The sequence below is a fragment of the Strigops habroptila genome, chromosome 2, assembly GCF_004027225.2.
Source record: "Strigops habroptila isolate Jane chromosome 2, bStrHab1.2.pri, whole genome shotgun sequence".
NCBI classification, from domain to species: domain Eukaryota; kingdom Metazoa; phylum Chordata; class Aves; order Psittaciformes; family Psittacidae; genus Strigops; species Strigops habroptila.
Genome location: NC_044278.2, coordinates 108,518,145 through 108,540,373, shown reverse-complemented (window position 1 = coordinate 108,540,373; position 22,229 = coordinate 108,518,145). Strand labels below are relative to the sequence as shown.

The 22,229-nt window shown below is 39.7% G+C and overlaps 1 protein-coding gene across 3 annotated transcripts in view; it reads right to left on the bottom strand.

Annotated features, from left to right (window-relative positions):
• The window catches only part of PDGFD (platelet derived growth factor D), a 139,131-nt gene that overhangs the window by 57,095 nt on the left and 59,807 nt on the right, over positions 1-22,229 (bottom strand). For 2 of the 3 annotated variants that reach the window (XM_030477400.1, XM_030477398.1), the window contains exon 2: positions 2,470-2,674. In XM_030477400.1, the coding sequence (XP_030333260.1) occupies positions 2,470-2,674 (205 nt within the window). The remainder of the gene's footprint in view (positions 1-2,469; positions 2,675-22,229) is intronic. The other variant, XM_030477399.1, reaches the window with a different exon arrangement.

The window sequence follows — 22,229 nt, the reverse complement described above, 5'->3', positions numbered from 1 at the left end:
CTCCCTCATAGTATGGATGTGGTACCGGGGCAGAACTCTGCACTGCCTGCACAAGCATCCACCATTGCCCACAGGGCAGCACGATAGCCAGTGAATGCTGACTTTAACATAAGGGGTTGCAGAGGTTTCAGAATAAGATAACCTTGTAGGCATTGGTGAAAATTGTCCTCCCTGCTCTTTGAGGCCGTAAAACAGACTAACTGCTAGGAAAAATGGGGCTTCCAGGGATTATTTCTGCTTTCAACAGCAGAGGCTTTGCTGCGATGACCATGGAAGTAGGTGCAACCTAGGTTGTTTCTGTGCATCCAAGGACTCTCAGAGGCTGGGTGATTTAATTGCTTTTCAGAATCATCTCTTATCAAGTGCCTTTGCAAATGCTAACAGCACTTCTAGAAAATTCTGTAAAACCTTTAGTATTTCTCCTCCTTCTGAAACAGCTCTGCTAATGTATACCTTTTTATTCCTCAGTCTGAATGAATTTCACACAGTTCAGTCTTAATAGTATGCAAATTAAAATAATTAGCATTAATGCAAAAAATGAAAGAAAACACTAAGAATTTTCTGGAAGAAAAAAGCATAAGGTCAAAAGCAAGTGCAAAAGGAAGGTAAGGTGCAGGGGTCCTGAATTACTTGTCCACTGTGCACAGTATTCAAGCACATGCTCAGCTCTCAGCATTCCTTTCAATTAAACATGCCTGGCTGTCTCTCTAAAACAGCACTGCAGGGATTGTCAGGGACTGAAGCTGCAGAAAGGACCTAGTTTTGAGAAACATACTGAGCATTAGTAAAACATCTTACTATGCACAGAGTACTTAACAGGCTTAAAGCCATCATGAGCTGTCTGCCCAAGAAATTCCTCACTCTGGAAATACTACTGTGCAAATAAAGGTCTTCCAGGAATGCCAGGGAAAGCTTTATTACAGAGAAGAATGTGATATTTCTCCAGCTTCTACAGACATTACGGAAGGCCTTTGCTTCTCTCTGCATCCTAAATTTGCTGCTCTGGAAAAAGACAGTCCCCAAACCCATAATGCCAGTAACAGCTTAACTTCCCCTCACCATGCCACCACCTTCAATGGCTCTTGACAGAGAAGACTTACTTAATCTTTTTTCCCACAGTAAATTAGCCCTCTATTTCAAAGTTGCAATGCTTTAAGGTCAGCCACAGTTTACCCGCTATGTAAATATTAACAGTCCGCTTCTGTATGCATTAGGCTCTTGATCTCGGAAAGCATTCGCAGTGCTAAGAGGTAACTGTCATCACTGATTCTGCTGCTGATCGTGGACCAACAGTGCCACAGCAGAGCAGCTGCTGTCAAGACCATCAAGGCAGAGGGAAGGACAGCCAGTTTCAGGCTGCATTCTTTTATTATTAAATGGAAAGCAAACCTGCAGAAATGGTTGTCTCTACCGGTAACATAGAAAATTAACAAAGTAAAACAAGAAAAGAAAAATCCACCCTGTAAAACCCTGCAGAGATGCCAAATCTTATAAATGCAAACTAATTGACAAAGAACATAAGATAAGCAGAGGCTGGGTGTGCAGAAATCCTAACAGCCAGTTCTCTGAATAGATAAGGAGTAAGTAACAACATGATCAGGCAGAGAGCTGGTAGCTGAGACTTGAGCCTTTTATGTAAGTAGCATCACAGCAATCTGCCTTGCAGAGCGTACAGGAAGCCTGAGCCTCTCCTGCAGAACAGATAGCTGAACAAAAGAAATATAAACAGAAAACTCCATGGTTTTATACTGTTTCAGTGAATGTTGGCAAGGTTCATATCTGTGCTCTGCTAATGCAAAACAATTTATCCACCTGGGTTAATGAGCCAGATCAACTGAGCTTGTGGTCACTTCTGCTTAAAAGGGGAAAACAAAGCAATTGGGATATAGTAGAATATACTTAGATATATCAGTATGCAGAGTACACTGATGTTTGTGGACCTATATTTAATAGTTTTAAAAGAAATTATACCAGTGAAGTTTAACAATAAAGACAGGTAATTTGAAGAACATAGATAGGTTTTTCAGTGTATTTTTATCTGTTCCTTACACCCCAATATAAACACATACCTACTTGCTCACACCCCCCAGAGCCCTCCACCTACTGAAAAAGAGGTTTTTTGCCTGGCTAAAACATGACAGAAGTGATAGAGGACAAAATCCTGTTAAAGTAGTACCTGAGTTGTTAAGTAGCTGGATTTAAGTGTGCAAGTGCCTTGTGCTTAAAATATTACAGAAGGGCCAAAACCTGCCAAAACGGCTTCAAGTCCAGGACAGCTCAGTTTATTTATAAACTCAAAGACCAGTTTGAGTTGGAAGTAGCCCTTGGAGGTCTGTCCCCCAAGCAGGGCCATCCTAGACCCAGGCAGAAATATCCAGGTTTTGTTTTGCAGTTTCATGCCAGTGGCTGCATCCTTAAGCTTGAACGTGGTGTTAAGGAGCCCTTTGCAAACTTCCACTTGCCACTCACCTGCAGATATCATTTTCAGGCTCCTCCAGTCCAAACTGATTATCAAAAGCCAGCTGGATCCTGGTGCTCTCAGGGGAGTGAAGCCGCCATGTCAGCAGGAGGTTCCTGGGGTAACTGCTGGGGAAGCGAGGACTGTGGATGCAGCCGTTCCCTGCCATGCTGATGGTCTCTTCTTTTCGGTACAAGTCTGTGAGGTGATTGCTCTCTGTTAGTAGTCACAACTTGTAGAAATTAGTATGTTGTTCCAGTTACAGGAAGGCAAAAAACACAACAGTTTATAACATAGAACAAATTACTTGCATTTGAAGTCTATAAAAAGTTGGGTCTAGGAGTGGTTATTAAACATGAAATACAGTATTTTCTATTAATTCACCCCCCAAAAACAACAAGAAAACCAGTACTCAGCTATATATACTCTTTATTTCATGATAAATATGTAATTACTTTTACATTGATATAGATTATATAACTTCATTCTCATCATTTTGGTTTTAAAGCAGAATTTTAACTTCAATGAAAGTTGCAAGCTTGAGAACAATGGGAGGTGGAGTGAAGCAACAAGGTAAAGAGCTCTTCTTCCCAGATTTGATGCTCTGGGAAAAGATGCCCTCTCAACAAAAGCATCAATAAAAGGCTACAGGAAAGTGTGTGCGAGTGAGTCTAAGTTTGTTTATTGTACTTCAGTATTTCCTCACAGGTACCATTTTGATTTTGTTTATATGGTGTGAATAATTTGCTGTCAATGGGTCATGTAAGCTATTCCATGCTTACAACTGATGTAACCGATGAAGTCAGAAACTGTCCCACCAACCATCTTCCTAACTTCAAGACAAATAGCCCAGCCTTTACTGAATTAAAATTCCACAACTTCTACCTAAGCAAATACTCGATTGTTCCTAAAGATTACTTATACTGAGGTAAACCCTTAGCTGCAGTAAATCTCTGGCTCCAAAGATTACAGGAACTGTGGCAAGACCTAGGTCTGTAAAAGTCAAAATGCCTTCTCAGTTCCAATCATGCACTTGCATTGCCGAGCTGTTACTGATACTGGAATTTGGCTCCCAGTATCAAAGAACTAAAAATAACTATTTTTTGTGCATTGACAACTTTAGTGTGGTAAAATTTTGAGAATCAGAAGGCTCCAAGACAACACGCAGATCATAGCCAGGTTCGATTCCTAGTTGAGAAACTCAGATATGAACCTCTACCTGTGAGACAGCTATCTGTGTTCCCCATGTGGTGTGTGGGGATCTAGGGCTCAGCTCGGTTACTAGCAGAAATTTCTTACACCATTTAAGACACAGTCCTTCATGAGGGAGGCCTGGCAGCACATCCAGCAGCTCCCATGGAAGCTGTGCTGTCTTGTGGACAAACCGAGCCCCTTATTGGCAGCCTGTGGGAACTATCCCTGGACAAGTCCTGAGTCAGTCACCCCACTGCATCGACCAAATTTGTACTTAATATGGGAACTTGGGCACCTGCTTTCATGTAAACACCTGAACTCCGGTGTCCTAATCTTAAACTGAGAATTGTCCCCAGTACTCCACTGAATGTCAGGTCATCCTTCAGTTCCACTACATGCAATAGACATATAAAACTGATGCTTTCTGCTGAATTCGGCTACTGAGGAAGAGCAAATGGGAAGAAAATTTCTCCTACCAAACCACTCTATGAACACTGGAAATAGAAACCCAAAGTAAGCAAACAGCCACAGCTATCTGTCTTGTAATCAAAGCTTTCTTTCTTAAAATAAAATCTTATGTATGACTGAAGGTTTCTAAGCTCTTTATCCAAAAGAAATAGATATGTTTCACAATGCTTATGGAAAACAGGAACCCAGAGAAATAGGACAAACTTCATGCTAAGTACATCTATTTTTCAGCTTGCGGTTCACTGTTTCCAGGCTGTAAATACCTCCCTGCATGTAGCTGTAAGCAAAGTGTGGTTGTGTGTCAACAGTTCATTGTTACTCTTCTGACAGGGTAATAATTCTAGATCACAAACAACCTGAAACTTAGAAGATAAAAGTCTGGGCTTCCTGTAAAAACTATCTCCAAATATCTAATTGTGAAATTTTTCTAAGATGCTTTCATTCAAGATTAAATGTTCTTATACTCTGAGCCACCCTTTCTAAGCAAATACAGCCCTAACTCCGTATCTCACAAAGCGCAAAACCACCCAGTTTTGGTTTGTTCTGTTTTGACCAAACAACTGGAAATTCCAAGCACTGGAAATGTGACAATTCAATGAAAACAAAGACCACCCACCTATCAGTTTTGTTGCAATTTTCTTCAGGAACATCTACACTCAAGTCTTTTCTATCATCTTTTATTCTATTTTTTCCCATTAGCAAAAAAAAAAAAAAAAAAAGGACACCTCTGTTTCCCCCCTCCCTCCCCTAATCTGGAATGAAATAAAATGTCTAGCCAGCACTAATGAGTTTCTACTGAAATTCTGAGGACCTTTGGACTCTGTAAACACCCAATGAACCCAAGAGGACAAGGTATTCAACGAACTATGTCCAAAATACCCAAGAAAAGGGATAAAAATAAAACCATTTTGATGATAGCAAATTTTGCACTTTCAAATGAAACAGCCATTCCCCAAGTCTGAACAAAAGTTACTGCAGTAAACCATGGCAGAACTTGGCCTATACTTGAGAGTATTTTGCTTTTCTGTCTTGGACAGCAAACTGTTGCCATTTTCCCACTATCAGCATGCATTTGACTGAGTGGTTCAATGTGCTTCATGCCTCTGAGGGAAAGGTTCTCTTTCCCCAGCCAGTACTAGTACAGGCTTTACTCTGGAGTTGTCAGCTGCTGAGATTAGACTGCTAGGTATAGTATCTTTTAAATGTGCTCGTATGTATACCCCAAACAAAAAATTTGTGCACTTTAGCTGAGAAAGTATGTTAGCAGTGTTCTTGTATTCCAAGAAGATAGGCTCTGTCATGGCATTTCACTTAAGTTAAGCTCTGAATTCCACAGACTGGGGTGCTCTGTCAGCAAGTCAATCACAGCTGAACAAGGTCAGTGCAGAAATGTGATGGCTGGCGCAGCTCTGCAGTATCCAAGTTGAACAGGTAAATGGAGAAACAAAGCTGCACATGTTAAAAAGCTTAAAAATCAAAGCACAGCGGCTTGCTATTTCTATTATGGTAAATACAGTAAAAAGTCATTATAGAGGAAAGGCTGGAGAGAAGCATGGGGAGACAATGCTTAGTATAGTAAAACAGGAGATAGATAGATATAAAAATATTACAGTATGAAGATATGCCTTCTCCACAAAAAAGGAAGTATGTTCGGCAAGAATGCACATAAATACTGTTTCTATAATTCACATGGGATGAAATGCAAAGCCACTCAGAGCCTTCACCTGACAGTGGAGTAGACTCTTCAGGAGCTCTGGAACAGCTTGGTTCTCTCTTACCCTTTCCCCATGCACTAAATTACAACCTGAAGTGGGGTAGCCAGGACAGGAACCAAAAGCACTAGTTTTCTATGGGGATTTTCAGTGGGATTTTACAGAGTTAACTGGTTTGGATAAATGTAGAAACACAGTCAACCCCAGCTTGGTCTCTGGAGGTTGGCGCCTCATGAATCATCAAGCATCTGGGAAAGAGTTTGATGGGATGTAAGCAGCTACTCTACTTCTTGTAGCAACTAAGATGTAAGACTAAAATTACAAGACCTTTCCAAGCAGACAAGCATTGTCCTCATCAGATACACTGGGGGAACTTGTGGAAACCAGATACTGGCCATGGGGAAAGTCAGGATAAAAAATACTTGGGAAAAGATGTAAGCAAAGGAAAAGGCAGTGCCTCTTTCAAGGCAATGTTGCAACGCAATACTATGCAGGATTACAGTATCCTGAATGTCACATGTTAACTGTTTTCCATACTGCTTTATAGGAGTAAATAAAAGATGACAGTGGGTAATACACTGCCTGTCACATTTACTAAAAAGCGTATAATATCATTTCACAAGGAACAAAAGTAGATGTTAAGTCATAAGGCAAAAAGGCCATTTAAGCAATACACAGAAGAAGGATATTCTACATGGCAGGCGCTACAAAGACATCCTTGCACTGGGGGAGGGAAACTATCTCATAAGGAAGATGAGTGGAAGGAAGCTGGGAGACATCCTTCAGTGTGAGGCAATTCCCCACAGAGAGTTTGAACTGACTGGGAAGCAGCTTGCTCTATATTTTATTTATCTGAATTAATCTCTCTTTTCCTCTTAATTCTTTCCCAACCACTAATTTTAAACATAGTGGTATACATGATAGTCCAGCTGTCCAAGTTAGAGGAGCTTCCATTTAAGTGCTCAAAGCAGCTGCATTTTCAGAAGTGTTTGCCTTCTTCTCCCTGCACAGAGGGCAGCTGGGTGTCAGCCCTGGAGCTGGGAAGTCCAGCTCAATCTTCAGCAAATAGCGATCGCCTCAAGTCTCCCCACTGTGGGTGACCAGCAGATCCACTATTTCTCCTTTCCAGCTAGGGCCTGTTCTCCTAATGCCGTGCTGAATGAACAGCAAGATTCAGAAACACAAATTTCATCCTGTGTTTGCTCTGGATGCCTGCATTTCCTTCCAAGCTTCAGCAACCTGTTGACACATTCCTGTTAAATATACTCCCAGTCATGACATACTTACTACAGAAAGTTCACTTTTATTGTCATTATTCAGCAGACAATGAATTCCTTCACTAAAATTAAAAAAAAAAAAAAAAAAGGGCAATTACTGCTTGCTAATAGCTAATCTGACATCTGTTCTTGGATATCTACTGAGGAAGAAGAGTTTATAAGTGTCAATTCTTTCAGAAAGAAGAATTCAGAGAATGACCTTGTCTAAGGACCTAACCAATAATATGGCATATTTAGTTCCACTTTTCTAAGGTTTCTGGAATTTTAGCTGCATTTCCTAAGGTATTGTCCTGTGTATAAGTTTGTTTCTGTCTTTATTCCCCTTGTAGAAGTGGTTTGGCCAACATAAACAAATTTGATACAGTGGTAGAGGCTGAAAAGATACCATATTCTGACACGCTTTATGACAAGAAATATACCCTCTTAAATCCCATGGAATGTAACCTGATGAGCTCATCCGCTGCTACAGCTGAGGAGAGAGTTGCTGGAAACCATGTGAAGTTCATTTTACCACTTGTGAAACTATTTGTTCTTTCAGGAAAGGACCTTGGGAGTTTGCACATGGGAGTTTTCCAGATATAACCCTTCACCCCCAAGGCTGCTCTCTTTGAAACAAATACAGCAGTCAATGGTTTTCCACCAGTTTTTAAACAAATAAGACAACTTTCAAGGAGAATAATAGGTCTTCAGTGCCTTCAGTTGAAAATTAGCCTCATCTAAATAGCTGAATCCACAGAGTGAGAAGCAAAGAACAGTAAAACATTTTTGAATCCAAGCCACAAATCAGTTCATCTCAGGGACAGGCATGCCAAGCGAGCTATATTTATGGCAGCATGTTCAGATATTCATTGGCTTTTTTTTTTTTTTTTATTCCCCCACCCTCCTGCAATAAGGAGAAACTTTATTTGTTACCCATAAGGTTCCATATAAATCAGAGGAAAAGATGACAGAGTTCATGGTCAAAATAGTGCATTCCATAGCTAGTCACAGCTCGTTGGGAAGATATAAAACTGTAAGGTCATTTACCTTGTTTTGTTGGGTTTTTTTTAGCAAATATAAACAATCAAATGAATCCTAGTAATTGTAATTCTGCTCTCTAATGAAGAAAATAATACTATATACTAGTAATAGCCTTAGACATCTCTGCCCTTTTGAGGACAGAAGCCTAACACTCCTAGGTCAGCTCTGTTCCCACCATTATTCACCAGATCTCCAAGGTGGCAGACCAAGCGTGGCAAAGAGTTGAGATTGCCAGAAATGAGATGGGAATGGCACAACTTTGGCCAGACTAAAAATTGTAAACTGTCTGTTATGGAGGCACTAAGCTGAGAAAACAGTTATTCTGGTATACGGATGCATATGTAAGAGTATATTGGGTCAGTGGATCCAGTCCAAGGCATTACTTCAGGTTGATTTCAGTTTTATACAACTTCAATAGCCTTGTTTATTTCAAGGGCAAACTAACTTATAGTTAAGCTCATACTTAAGGAGTTTGCTGGATCAAGACCCAAATAAGAACAGCATTTTAACATCACCCTATGTGTCACTTATCACCCAGCAACCAAGCAATTCAGAAGTGACCCAAACCCCACTGGAGTTGATGAAAGCCTCAGTTTGGTTGGCTTGCCACTGAATTTCAAAGAAGCAGTTCCAGGTACCTGCTCCTTCTTTTATCAACAGGACCTTTCTTTTTAACAGGAGCATGAAAAATACTAGAGGTATCATCAGAGTTCAAATACAAAACATGACTTGTCACTGAGGCAATATCAAAAGATGCTGCATGCATGTTCAGCCAAATTCAGACCTTGCGAGCACTTGCTTGTCTCCCTCTAAGCTCCTGAGGTGTGTGGAGATTTTTGCTAGAAGAATATATTTCATATCTATATAGGATGCATCAAAGCAATGAAAAATTGAGTTGTAGTTGAAAGAAGCAGAATACCAGTACAGAAGGTATCAGAGACTGAAAAAAACCCAGCCATCTGAAATTCTATTCAGAGCCAACATCCATTTTATAACAGAATGGTTAAGAGTCTGCCTATGCTTCTGTGCAGAGCAATCCCATGAGTGTTGGCATTATGTAGTCAATCTGCAGTTGCACAGGACGTCATCAAAGACCACTCATGAGAACATCGAGTGGGTAATTGGTAAGGAAGTCCAGGAATACAATTCATAGAGAGAGCCTGTTACAGTGTTTCCTGCTATAATAAGAATTACTTTATTTGTATTTAATAGTATTATTTCTACTATGGAATGGTCACCATTATCTTCATTTTGAATGCAGTACTAAAGAAACAGTCCTGAAATGAACAACAGGATGGACCGCATTTTGGTGGGATGAAGGCTGTGACTCTCCTTTGTCCCCTATGGAGGCTGCCCTGCTCCGACTACCATAGATGAATATTGAGAAAACAATTTCTTACTTATTTTTATGGGGATATTAAACTCTGCAATGTTTGCTTTTTGCAGTGACTTGTATTACTTGCCTTTATTTGACTTCTTGGTAAAGATTTTGTTCTACATGAAAGAATATGCTGAATGTCTTTTATTAAAGCAAAAGTGTCTATAGAAAAGTAACATATGTTAGGCCAAGAAATATAAAACTTTCTTAACTGATAGTTCTTTCATGGGTGGTAGTGTTTCAATGCATCTCTCTTGGACTCTTAAACCAACAGCAAATTGAATGTATTTTTCTCTTGGGATTCCATAATTAAGTATGAAAAAGGAAAATGTGTATATCAAGAATGTGTAGCTCTAATGATGTGGAGTAAGACTAATGCAAATAACCCCATGATCATGAGAATAAAAATACATAAAACCTTGAGAAACCATGAGAAAAAGTGAAGAGGGAAATGACTCTCCTGCTGCTTAAGGAAAGAGCAAAGAGCTTAAGGAAAACCTTGTAACTGGAGCAGAAGTTTGCAGAGAGTGTTGGCACATCATGAGAAGGCTGGTACATAGCAAACTTGTGTGGCAAGATGATGCAAATTGCAGACACAATTGCTATTAAGCACTAATATCAACACTGGACTTTGGCTCACATTGTTTTGCAAAGAACTAGTGGACTGTGGACTTAGGCACTCCAAATTTTCCTGTTTAAGGCAGTGGCTTCAAGTAAGCAAACTTTAGTGGAAGCTTCCTTCAAATCCTCATGGTGTAATGAAAATATACTCCATTTTCATATTCCCTTCATTTTTTTTCCAAGTTTTATGACTGAGGAAGGACTTTTTTGCTTCAGGAGTCTGGCATGGCTCAAGTCTTAAAAGAAAATTTGGTTTAGGATATTGTTTTAGAAATTGTTTCAGTCAAGCACTCCTAAGACTCAACAAGATGTGAAATTTCCTTAAAGACAGAAAAATGTCAATAAAAGGAAAGAGAAAATCTAGTCAAAGGGGGAAAGGCTTTTCATGTTAAACATATTGTAGCAGACAGACAAGCAATTACTAAGTGGAAGGTCATACATTAGAACATTAAGCAGTAAAAGGAGAAGCTGTTTCAAAAGACAAATCAAAGCAATTTTCTCTTGTAATGTGAGTTTCCTTACTCTCTATGTCAGTACTGAAGATCCAAAATCTCTTGAAGGGAGTGAAAGGTTGCTTCTTATAATGGAAATTCTGGCAATAGTATTTGTTTCCTTGGACTGAGTTTGCCATGGGTATGCTTTTAGTCTCTTAGGGTCCATATATCAACTGACTGCACAAAGATAAAAGCTTGTGGGTATATTTCAGTCCCTTTACAGCAGGTGTGTTATAGACCTAAGTACTTATAAGTTACCCAGATCTTTAAAAAAGAAAAAAGGCAGATCTCACTGTATTAAAACATGATTGTCTGTACTCTATTCCTTTATCTGTAGTAGCCTAACAGCTAAATCTCTTCCAAGGAAATAGGAGCTTGTGTTGTGATTCTTCTATTTGCTTGAGACAATTCAGACCAGTTCTGCCTCCTCTCAAGGATGAGGTCTGGATGCTGCTTCAAAGATGGGTTGTGCATTTTCAAAGAAAAGGTTAGAGGTAAAATGCAGAAGCAGTTCTTGGAGCAGGGACCAGAGCCCATGACTTAGTCACAAAGTAAATATCCAGCAGCATTTCTCCCGCCTCCTCCAAGGCACATTGTCCTAGGGCTCTGACAGTTTAGACCAGAGAACACCATGGCTCCCTTTTTGCCCCTACGCCTCAGGGCTTTTTCTGCTGGAAACTACAGCATTGGAGCCAAGAGGGCAGCACACACTGAGGTCTTTTCCCAGCATGGAGGTAAAACGCAAGCAGGGCCAAAGGGGCAGCTTTCCATCATTTAGATAAAACCCCTGTGTTGAGAAACATTTTCCCAGTCTGGAAAGCAATTTAAGTTGTACATACTGAAAGTACTGAGTACTTTAAGTGCAGAGGATCCTTCCCGTAAGTGCTTAGGATTTTCTCTGGAGGTTTGGCATCAGAACACTGCAGAGCTGTCATGTGGACAGATACTGCAATTTAACAAAGTTTCCAAGCACATTCATAAAATTCTTGGCTGTGGCCTTCTTTTATTGTTATGATCTTGCACCAAAGGATCATCTGGAGATTTCCTTAGTCCTGTACAAAAGAACAAAACTACATGGGGTGAAAGAGCAGGAGAGCTCATTCACTGTCAGTATATAGGGACCGGTGGCTGGGAAGATGATGCTGATGTACATCAGCACAGCCCACAAGCTCAGATGCTGCTGTGCCACATGCACCAACAATCTCTCACACCAGCACAGCCACATCCTGATCACTGTAAGCTGAAACCAAAATTGGAAATGGAGTTGGCTCCAAAGGCTCAATTTACACATCCCAACTTCCCAAGCCCTTTCTGGAAAAACAGCTGTTTGGCTGTTTACCAGGAGGAAGTGATTGGAAACATTCTTTCTAGGCTGTGTGGGGGTGTTTGACAAAAAAAAGAAGAGCCTAAGACATAGTGGAGCTAAGCCACCACTCAAGCTCACCTCGTACTGCTGCCCCTTGCAGTCCCTGCTGCAGCAATCCCACCTGGATGTCTCATTCATTTTACCCCCTGCCTGTGTGAACCTAACATGTTGATCATCAATCTTGTGGTGGCTGGAGATTCTGATCAGCGTTGTGTTGTGCACTATGGAAACAAAGTGAGAGATAACCTCTCCACTGAAAAGTTTACACTTTACAACATAAAGGATGGAAGAACAGAGAAATGCTATTTATATTGTTCAGCAAACCAGTGGTAGGACAAAGAATGAAATTAAATCTTTCCAGATTAAATTAAATTAAATTAAATCAAATCTTTCCAGATTTCTATTCCAAAGCCCTTATTGGGCAATGCCCTTAGAAAACAAACCAGGTTTTGTTCTTTACCCAGAAGCTCCCTAAATGGAATGGGGAAACTGCAAATAAATAATAATAATAATAATAATAATAGGCAAACTGTAGGTTACTTTCTTCTTTTCTAGTAAATTAGGTTGCAATAAAATGAAAATGTGCATGGAGGTTTTCTTCCTGAGAGAAAGGTTTTCTGTCCATTTCACCCATTAAATAAATTCCATCTCACACACATTTAGCTAAAAAACGTGTGGTCAGAGCAGGACTGGGACTCTGCTGCACATGTTCCCAAACCTTTTGTAATACGTTTCACTAGTCTTAGGTTTGTAAGTTAGAGCCACAACAAACACTGCATGAGCAGATGAAAACACACTGAAACCTGTGTGAAGGAAATGATATTCAGGACTCTGCAAAGACTCCATGGGGAGCAGACATTATGTATCTTTATGTTCTGAACAGAGCTGAGTACACTGTTGGCAAATCAAGAAGTAATTAAATAATCCTTCACTTTCATGGGCCTTCGATGAACTCTCACTTTTAAATGGAAAACTGGAGTCCCCTGTGTAATCACACTGGAGGCAAAACCAAACTTCAAAGTTGTCTTCTGACTGTGGGTTCACTGAAACGTTTGACAGAAGAAGAATTGAGCAGTTACAATGATAAATTCAGCCAGCGTCGGCTCCCGATCTCGCCAGCAGCACATTTCACTCCTCTAGCTTTCAGAAGACCCAGGAGACGATGTAACATTAACCAGCAGACACCTTCAGCACCCCCTCATCTTAAAGTTTCCAGAGAAACGTGGTGAATCAACCAAACTCAGTTTGCCCCTACCTTGCTAAAAGCCTAATGCTGTGGAGAAATGCCTGTAGATGTCAGGGCAGAGGATTTATGGGAGAAATCGCAGGCTGTGCCTTACTGTTCTTGAAGCGCACAACGGTGGTATGCATGTGGCTGGACACCAGATGTGACTTTGATGCTTGGCTCAGGCATGACCAGAGTAGGTCTGTAGGAGCATATGAAGACCAATCCCAAGCCACCAAGGACTTGTAGGCTGCAGGTAGCCTTGTGGTGAGAAGGTCTACTCGCCATCTGTGCCAGCTGGGGAAGTCAAAGAGGACTATTTCACTGCTGTCTCATCCCAGCTCTGTGCTGGTATTGATGTTGCACGTCTAGATGAACGTCATGCGCTGAGGTCCTGTCCACTAGAAAGGCACAGCTGCATGTTGACTATTTAACACAGCTCTGACCAGCTGTTTGGCCGGAGAGGAGCCTGATAAGAGGCTTATGTAACTGAGATGAAAAGGGTGAGAAAATCCAACAAACACAACACTCTCACATCATTTTGTGAACACTCTGTACCAGAGCTATTGAATGGAGATGGGGACACATTGCACCATTTCCTAGGAAAACTTTTTTCGACACTAATGCTTGAAATGCAGAAAACTACCTTGGTGCTCTTTGGACTATCCAAACAAATTACTTATTCAGTTAGCTTTGCACAATTTCATGGCATCTAGGATTAAAGTCCAGTAAGAAAAAAGAAATAAGCATCAGTCCATCTCTACTCATAACAAGAACAGAATATATGATGTTGGGGTGGTTTTTTTTGTTAGCTTCAGCAACCTTGAGCCAGATATTACAAGATACAGCACCAAGAAAATAAAAATAAATTCACCGTCATACTGCCTAAAACTATGATATGGTCAGTTTCCATAAAAAAAAAAAAATTAAAAATGGAAGAGGAATAATAAATGTTTCTTTATTGCATTTAAAGCTCAGAAAATAAGTTAAAAGCCACTTCACTCTTGCCAGATTGAAATCTTGCCCTAAAGAGGAAAAATGTTAAAGTTCATGTGTTTGACACGAGAAAGAAAAGCAAAAAATTCAGCTTGGCAGAACAAATATGGAAATAGGATTAATGACAAATTTGGTGTCAAAATTGTATTTTTCTGGTTTCTATTTGTTGGAAAGAATGCCAGAGACCTTTTTTCATTGCTGTTTGTTTGCACTTCCAAACTTGCTTCAGTCATTCCTGCTGAGTTTATCTCAGTCTTTTCCATGGAAACCATGGAATAAGAGTCCATCAAAGGATAAAATTTTAAACCTTTCTTGATTTAGAGACTTCAGAAGTCCTACTTTACAGCAAACACTCAAGAGTACTCAATAAGATGAAATGGCAATGACCATTTTTGGGTTCCATAGAGTGAAATGTTCTGGTTTTCTTTATAGCTCAGGCTGTAATTAAGAAAATACCACAACTATGACCTTGACTATCTTCTAGTATAAATTATAATTAAATAATTGACATCTTTGGTAAATAACAGCTGCACTGTGTGTTACTAAAATCAGTTGTGCGCAGCGTAAGTAGCACTACTGTCCTATCAGTTGCCTGCCTCTGTATTGAATTACCTGATTTAAAGTGGTTACTCTTTTTGCATTCCCAGGGTGCTCCTCATCTCACATGTCATCATCTCATCTTTCTCAGACATTCACTTCTAATTTGTTACTAAAACAAACTTCCTACATTGCAAGCCTCATGAGCTGTTTCAGAGCCATCGTCCTTGCTGCGCTCCCCAAGAGCCTCACAGGCTACAGACAGAATGGAGTGTGCTATAGCATGGGCTGCCTGCATGCACTCTCCGAATTGCAGGTCCATACATACTTTTTAAATCCACACTGACATGAGCAAACACTACCAAGATTTGCGCAGCAAATATTTGGCAAGGAGAAGGTGGTCCTCCCTTTCTCCCTCCATCCCTGCCTGGGTGCAGCAGGGTTAGTGCTTGCATGCGCTGGCAGAAGGCACATTCCCCAAAGGCAACACGGAAACCTGAAATCCCAGCAGACCCACAAGTTGCCGCCTGCTGAGGGTTTGTCTGATACACAGCTGCAAGGTAAAGGCCTTGAGTCCTCCTGATTCATTCACTTTAATTAAGGGACTGGTAAACCCCACCTGCCAATTCAAGTCTACCCATATACACATTTACTTGGTTGTTTCATACATAAAGCTTTAAATAAAATGCCTTTCTTTTTCTTTTCTCCTACTTTTTAATGGATGCAGAGAACCATTCTGTCAAGAAAGAAACAAATGCTCCACTAAACCCATCTCAATGGACAATTTGTTTTTTCAGTGCAGCATTTAAGTAATAAAGAATAAACATAAAATTCTCCTAAGAAATAAAATGAAAACACCCTTAAAAACCACTTGTCTGAGGCATATTAGGATGCTAATAAACTCAGATGAGACATTTACAGACAAAGCTTGCTCACCAAATCCATTTTCATAAAGGAGTAAGACAACCTGGAACCAGACCACTTGCTTCTGTAAATCAGCAGCATCCTTAGAGTGTTCATAGCTATTTATACCAGCTGAGGATCTGACCAGAGCTGCAGATGAAAAGGAGAAGAGAAAACTCTAAAAGCAGGTTGCAGAATCTGAGAAAGAGCAGGAGCAGTAAACGCCCAGTGCAGTGAAACACTGAACTCAAGAGAAATTGAATTAAATCAGCTCATAGTGATATGAAGAGATGGCTGGTCTCTTCTCTCAAGTAACAAGTGATAGGACAAAAGGAAACATACTCAAGCTGCATCAGGGGAGGTTTAGACTGGATATGAGGAAAAATTCCTACACCAAAAGGGTTGTCAAGTATTGGAAAGGTTGCTCAGAGAAGTGGTGGAATCACTGTCCCTGGAAGTGTTCAAAAAATCTGTAGATGAGGCCCTCAGTGACATGGCTTAGTGGTGGACTTGGCAGTTCTGGGCCTGGACTTGATGATCTTAAAGGTCTTTTCCAACCTAGTTGATTCTATGATTCTATGATCAGGGGAAATTCAAGGTGTGACTATCTGACCTATTAATTACAGTTGTTGAATAAATAATGGATGTTTTTCATCCACAGGTTGAACTGGTGAGGGGAAGATTCCTGTTTATATCAACATGGGATGAGTTGTTTGATCCAAAGGAAAACATTTTATTTCCATATATTACTAAACAAACATTAAAAGATAATATATCAATCATTTTTGTCATTTCCAAATTATCTTCTGGACATAAAAGTAATGGTTGAATTTAGCCAAATTTGTGAATTTCATCCACCTACTTTTATCATTTTTAGTGTGGTTATGATTTGCTGGGGTCAGTAAGGCACCCTTGAAAGCCTCACCCACCTGTACTGCAGACTCTGTATGACTGTATGACTCAGGAGAACATCAGCTCATCAAGCAGTGCAAATCAGTATTGTTCAGATGACTAAAAGGGAGCTGGTCTGATTTACAGTCCTGGAGCCTGGGCTGAGCAGCGAGCCCACAGTGAAGGCAGCTGCCCTTCAGGCAGCAGGAGCAAGACCCCTGAGCTCCTTGCCACCACCAGAGAACAAAGGAAAACACTCAGTCCTTTACCAGAACAGTCATCAGTGCCTTCACCCAGGCAACATAATTCCTGTTATGTTTTCTCCTTTCCTGGTCACACCTTTTGAACAAAATTTCTGTTACTGCACATAGAGGTAGAATGCAGATGTTGAAATAAGCGTATGACTTTAAAGTGCAGAGTTTACCATTTTTAAAATTACTTACATGCTATACCATTTGTGATCTTTTTTTTTTTAAACTAACGTAATATTAGAATTGTATCATTGTGTTACCGACACAAACACATAGTTTCAGGTTCTGAATTGAAAATTCACCTAAAATCTTGTCAGCAGCAGATTCCTGGGCATGCTGTTTGATTTTGTGTTGTTTTTTTTTTTTTTTTTCCCTCCCCTCCTTGAATCACCTGAAATATTTCCATGTGGCCGTAAAAAGACTGCATTTAAGAAGCAAGTCCTGAAAGAAACACCAAGTAGTCATTAAAAGCCTATGAATCAATTAGATATGTGCTGAGCTCTTCACATTCTCCAAATACAGGTTGCTGTTTATGTCAAGATGCAGAATTATCAGTCTTTGTGTATTATAAAAATAAGTCAAGAAATCCAAGGGCAGAAGGAGTCAGCACAAAAAAAAAAAGAAAAAAAAAAAAGTCTGGATAAGCTGGTTCCATAAAAGCCCATTGGCAAGAGCACTTTTTTAAAAGGAATACTGAAGGACAAAAAGTCAAGCCAATTACAGGCTTGAAATAAGATAAACAATGAAAAGAGAAATTAAAAAAATGGGGATTTCTTTTCTTAGTGGAGAATGTACAGCATGGATATAGGGATTCATTTTTTTCTGCCTCAGAAAGACAAGTACTCACAAGCTGGGCTAACTGTTAGAGAGTAAAAATGTTTGCAGAGAATGACTTTCTACCAGAACATAATGCATGGCTGATTACGAGGAAGTATGCGGTCTGGGTTTTCTCTCAGAAACTAAAGGAGCAAGAGGCAAAGACTGTCAAACCATCTAACATTACCACAAATATCTAAGGTTAGTGGAAGGACATTAAATGTCGTATTACTCTCCAACTTTAACAGTGGCAGATAAGAGAAGGGAGCTTGCTTGGCTGCTGGGAAAGACAAGAGACATTGTTAGAGCTATAAATTATCAGCATTATCACAGTAGCAGTAATATTGTTAATAAACAGTAACTTCCAGCAGACAAAGATCAAAGCTCTGTTATGGCAGGTGTTGACAAATATAATGGGAAACAAACTGTAGTCCTAGGAGGCTAGGTATTGAATAGGTATTACCAAGGGAACTGAAATTATCTTGGGATTCAGACAAAGTTCACATTTCAGAGGGCCTGGACACTGGATTGCTTTATCAGGAGAACCAATACATTTGTCATTACTCATATTTGTTGTACCCCAAATTGTGTCTACATCCAAAAATACCACTTGGACATTGTATCTGTACTACAGTTCTGGCAGAATTGTACTTCTGAACTTCACCAGCACATTCTGTAAAACTTTCACCTCTCTTCTCCTATGCCTGGGATCCTGGAAGCACTGTATCTTCTGCAGGGCTGTATCCTCCATGTTCTGCCACAGCCCACATCCAGGAGGTCCCACATGCAGACTGACTAGGAACAAATTACTCCTGATCCCACATTTGTAAGTGTTAGTAGGTATTTCCTAGCAGATTACAACAGTTTTTCATCAGGCATGCCATGGAGCACTGCATACTGTGATAAAAGTCAAAATATTAATAGTTTGAATTTCTGTGCGTGCAGAATTATATATTCACAGGCATTTTTTGAGTATCTGTATACACAGCTAAGACATTTCTGCATGCATGCCTCTGGTGATTTTTTCTCCCTAAATGAGTACATCTATGATTAAATTATAATAGTTTTCTACATAGCTTTCTTAATGGTGGGATTGATTGACAGAAGAATATGTTTTACTCCCATTACTTGAAAAATCTCTCTTACTGAAAGTAAATAGTGATTAAAGAAACCATAAACATTGCTTCATTCAGAATTAAAGCTACTTCAGCTACTTCTTTCGTAAAACTATAGAAAGAAGCAAGGCAAACAGGGTGCTGTTACTGCACAGAACCTGCTCACGGCACAAGTAGTTTTCCTTTTCACAGGAAGTAATACAATTATCAGAATAGGCCCGGATCTCAATATGTTTTATTATCTCCCATCACTGACATTGCCAGCATGAATAAAAGAAACCAAGCAGACAGAAACTGAAAAAAATCAAACCATAATCAAGTTGCAATTAGTTATTATGAAAGGCTCCCTTGTTATAATATCCTTTATTCTAGATCCTGCTTGTCATTAGAAAGGGAATTGATTATTACAGAAGACACCCAGGGGCTTAAGCACATTCTGAATGAAAAACAGAAATCTGGAGAGAAAAGCCCCCACTGTTCTTGCCAAGCGGAATTAGGGGAGGATGGTATTTGTGGATGCTCATGTAGCCTGTCTTTTAGGACGTGATATTATTCTCCTTGAAGCTGTGTTAGTTTCATCATTAACAGGATTGGGCTCAAGTTTTTCATTCATGCTGGATTTTGCTTCTGTGCTTCTTTTCTGCCCATCCTTTTTCATGGTTGGGAAAGATTTAAACCATATAAACAGATGGGATTTTGCTACACTAGTTAACATGTTGATCAATCACATCATCTGCTGTGTGAGCCATCCTTCCCTCCCCTCCTTCTACAAGCGCACAAAGAAAACCACCAGACTGTTTGTATATCATTGGTCATGATGATAGGCAACACATTCCTCAGTTTGCTCCCCCCTTCAAACATATAAAGATCTACACAAAGTTTTTGCACCCAATTTAATCATAGATTAAATGCTTAGAAAAAAACCCAAACCTGTCTCTGGTTTCTGCTGTGCAATGTTTAAGACGTAGGACATACGTGCCCACAGCTTCTTGGAAGTCTTCCCCTGGGGTTGGCAAAGGATCATGTCACAACTGCCTGGGGACATCTTCAGTGAAGAGGTGTCTCTTTGTAACATGGCTGTTGCTCCTAAAATGTGTTATGGCAGTGAGTTGTAGTCCTCAGGATTCAAGGAGTTTCCTGAGCTAGGCACCATATGGTTATGCAAAAGCCTTCTGCAAAAGCTATTGCAATAACAGGCAGGACAGAAAAAGAAGTGGAGAAGGAGCACAAAAAACAGATCACTGCAACAATGGTAAGTGATAAGAGAATATACGAAAAGCAATAGTCACTGCACATTAACATTCATTACAAATTATATTTCTAATGTTTGCCAATAGAAAAACACTATGTGGTGTGAGGGTAAAAAATTTTGCAAGAAAATGTGGGTTGGTTTTTTTTTTGATTAGACTAGCTGAATTGGCTTAAAAAAACAAAATGCCTTTGGGCACAAAGTATTTTCATCGGTTCTCTTTTCTTTGTGGCTGAGCCCCATTGGTGAAGTTTAGATGTTGATTTTTTGAGGCCTCACTCCTTCTTATGCAGGACTCAGGAGTGCAGGAAAGACAGGTGAAATACGTTCTCCAGACTACTGGGACCAGAGCTGGTCTCCTGAAAGTGAACATCTTGAAGAAAATGGAGAAAGGTCAAAACATTTCTGATTTAAACAGTGGGCTTCCTTCCTGCTTGCAAGTGAAATGTCAGGGCTGGAAACTCATAAGTTGAATCATACCTTATTTCTTCTGAGCACTTTCTAGAAGTAACTAATACACATAGAATGTGAAGCTCTTCTAGCATCTGTGATACCACTATTCTGTAAAGATGCTTAGGAAAGACATGACACTCTTCTCTGCCTTAAAAGATGCTGTCTAATAAAAGCAGACATTAATTCCAAATTGCATTCAGAGCACATGTGGAAGCAAAATCAATGTTTGGCCAAATAGATCAAGGAAAACAACTCCTTGTCAAAGTAACTGTATTTTTCAGACTCCTATGTGCCCTGTTCAAATGCTACTGAAGTCAATGCAAAAATTCCCTTGGGGTTTTGATAGCATCAAGAAACGATGAAAAAAAAATCAAATATAAACCCCAAACCTTGACCATGAATCACATTTAAAATGCAAGCAATATTCACCTCATATTCTCTGGACCCAGTATTTTAGTGCGAGAATCAGGCAGAGGTGCACAAGGTCCCTTCAGCTGGTGTACACATTAGTGAGATAATTTTGCCAACCATCAGGACTTGAACTGAAACACCGCTTCTGTTTAATGTTGTCTGAAAGAGCTGTAGCATCTAACATTTAAACATCAAAGGAGTTGAACACATCCCAATGAAACTATTAATCTTTAAAGGCAGAAGAAAGCTAGTATTTTTGACATACTGAGAGACTGAGGATTTCTTTGAATTATCTTACTATTGTTCAATAATCCGTGTCCATTCAGAGGTAGCAGCACATGCCTAAAATGTTGGAAAAAAAAAAAAATAGATTCCATCAGTGGCAAAAGTATGGATGCAAATGACTTTTTACTTTGATTCCTTTGAAGGAAAAAGGCCGGAAAATGGGGCTGTATTTATGACAAAATCAGTGCAAAAGTAGCTGAGGAAAGAGAGGGAGAAAAAAAATGCTCAAGCTTTTCTTACAAAATGACATCTGAACTTGGACATAAAGATTCAATTATTATTTATAGTTGTGTTTTAAATAGACTTTTTTATCAAACACATAAAGGAACAAACGACATCAGTGTTAATCACCAATCATTTGTATTTCACCATTTTTCCATTTTTGTGAGGATTTATCACTAGAAAGTGGTTGCTAAAAACCCATACTAATCTCTGAAACTGCATTTCTTTAAAAAACTTCCATAGTTTTTTCTTAAAAAAAACCCAAACAAACAAACAAACAAAAAAAAACCCACCATAAAATACAGGCTAAGAAATGAGAGAAAAGGGAAGCAGTGGACAGAATATCAAAAATTATGGATGTTGTGTAAGCATTATGCACAGTCTAAGAGCAAGGAGTCGCTATTCTTCAGGGTGCAATGTTTTATGCAATTATACTGGTTTCAGCTGTAACAGTTATTTTCCTTCCTAGTAGCTGGTGCAGTGCTGTGTTTTGGCTTTAGTCTGAGAACAATGCTAATAACAAGCTGAAGTTTTAGTTGTTGCTAAGTGGCGCTTACCCTGATCAAGGACTTTTCAGTCTCTCATGTTCTGCCAGTGAAGAGAGGCACAAGAAGCCAGAAGGGAGCAGAGACAGGACACCTGACCCAAACTAGCCAAAGGGGTATTCCATACCACAGCCCAGTATATAAACTGGGAGAGTTACCCGGAAGGGACCGATTGCTACTCGGGTCAGGCTGGGTGTCAGTCAGCAGGTGAAGAGCAATTGTATTGTGATTCACTTGTGTTTTCTGAGCCTTCATTTCTTCTTTTGTTGTTTTTGAATATTATTATTATTATTATTGCTATTGCTAATGCTCTTTTTATTATCATTATATTTTACTTTATTT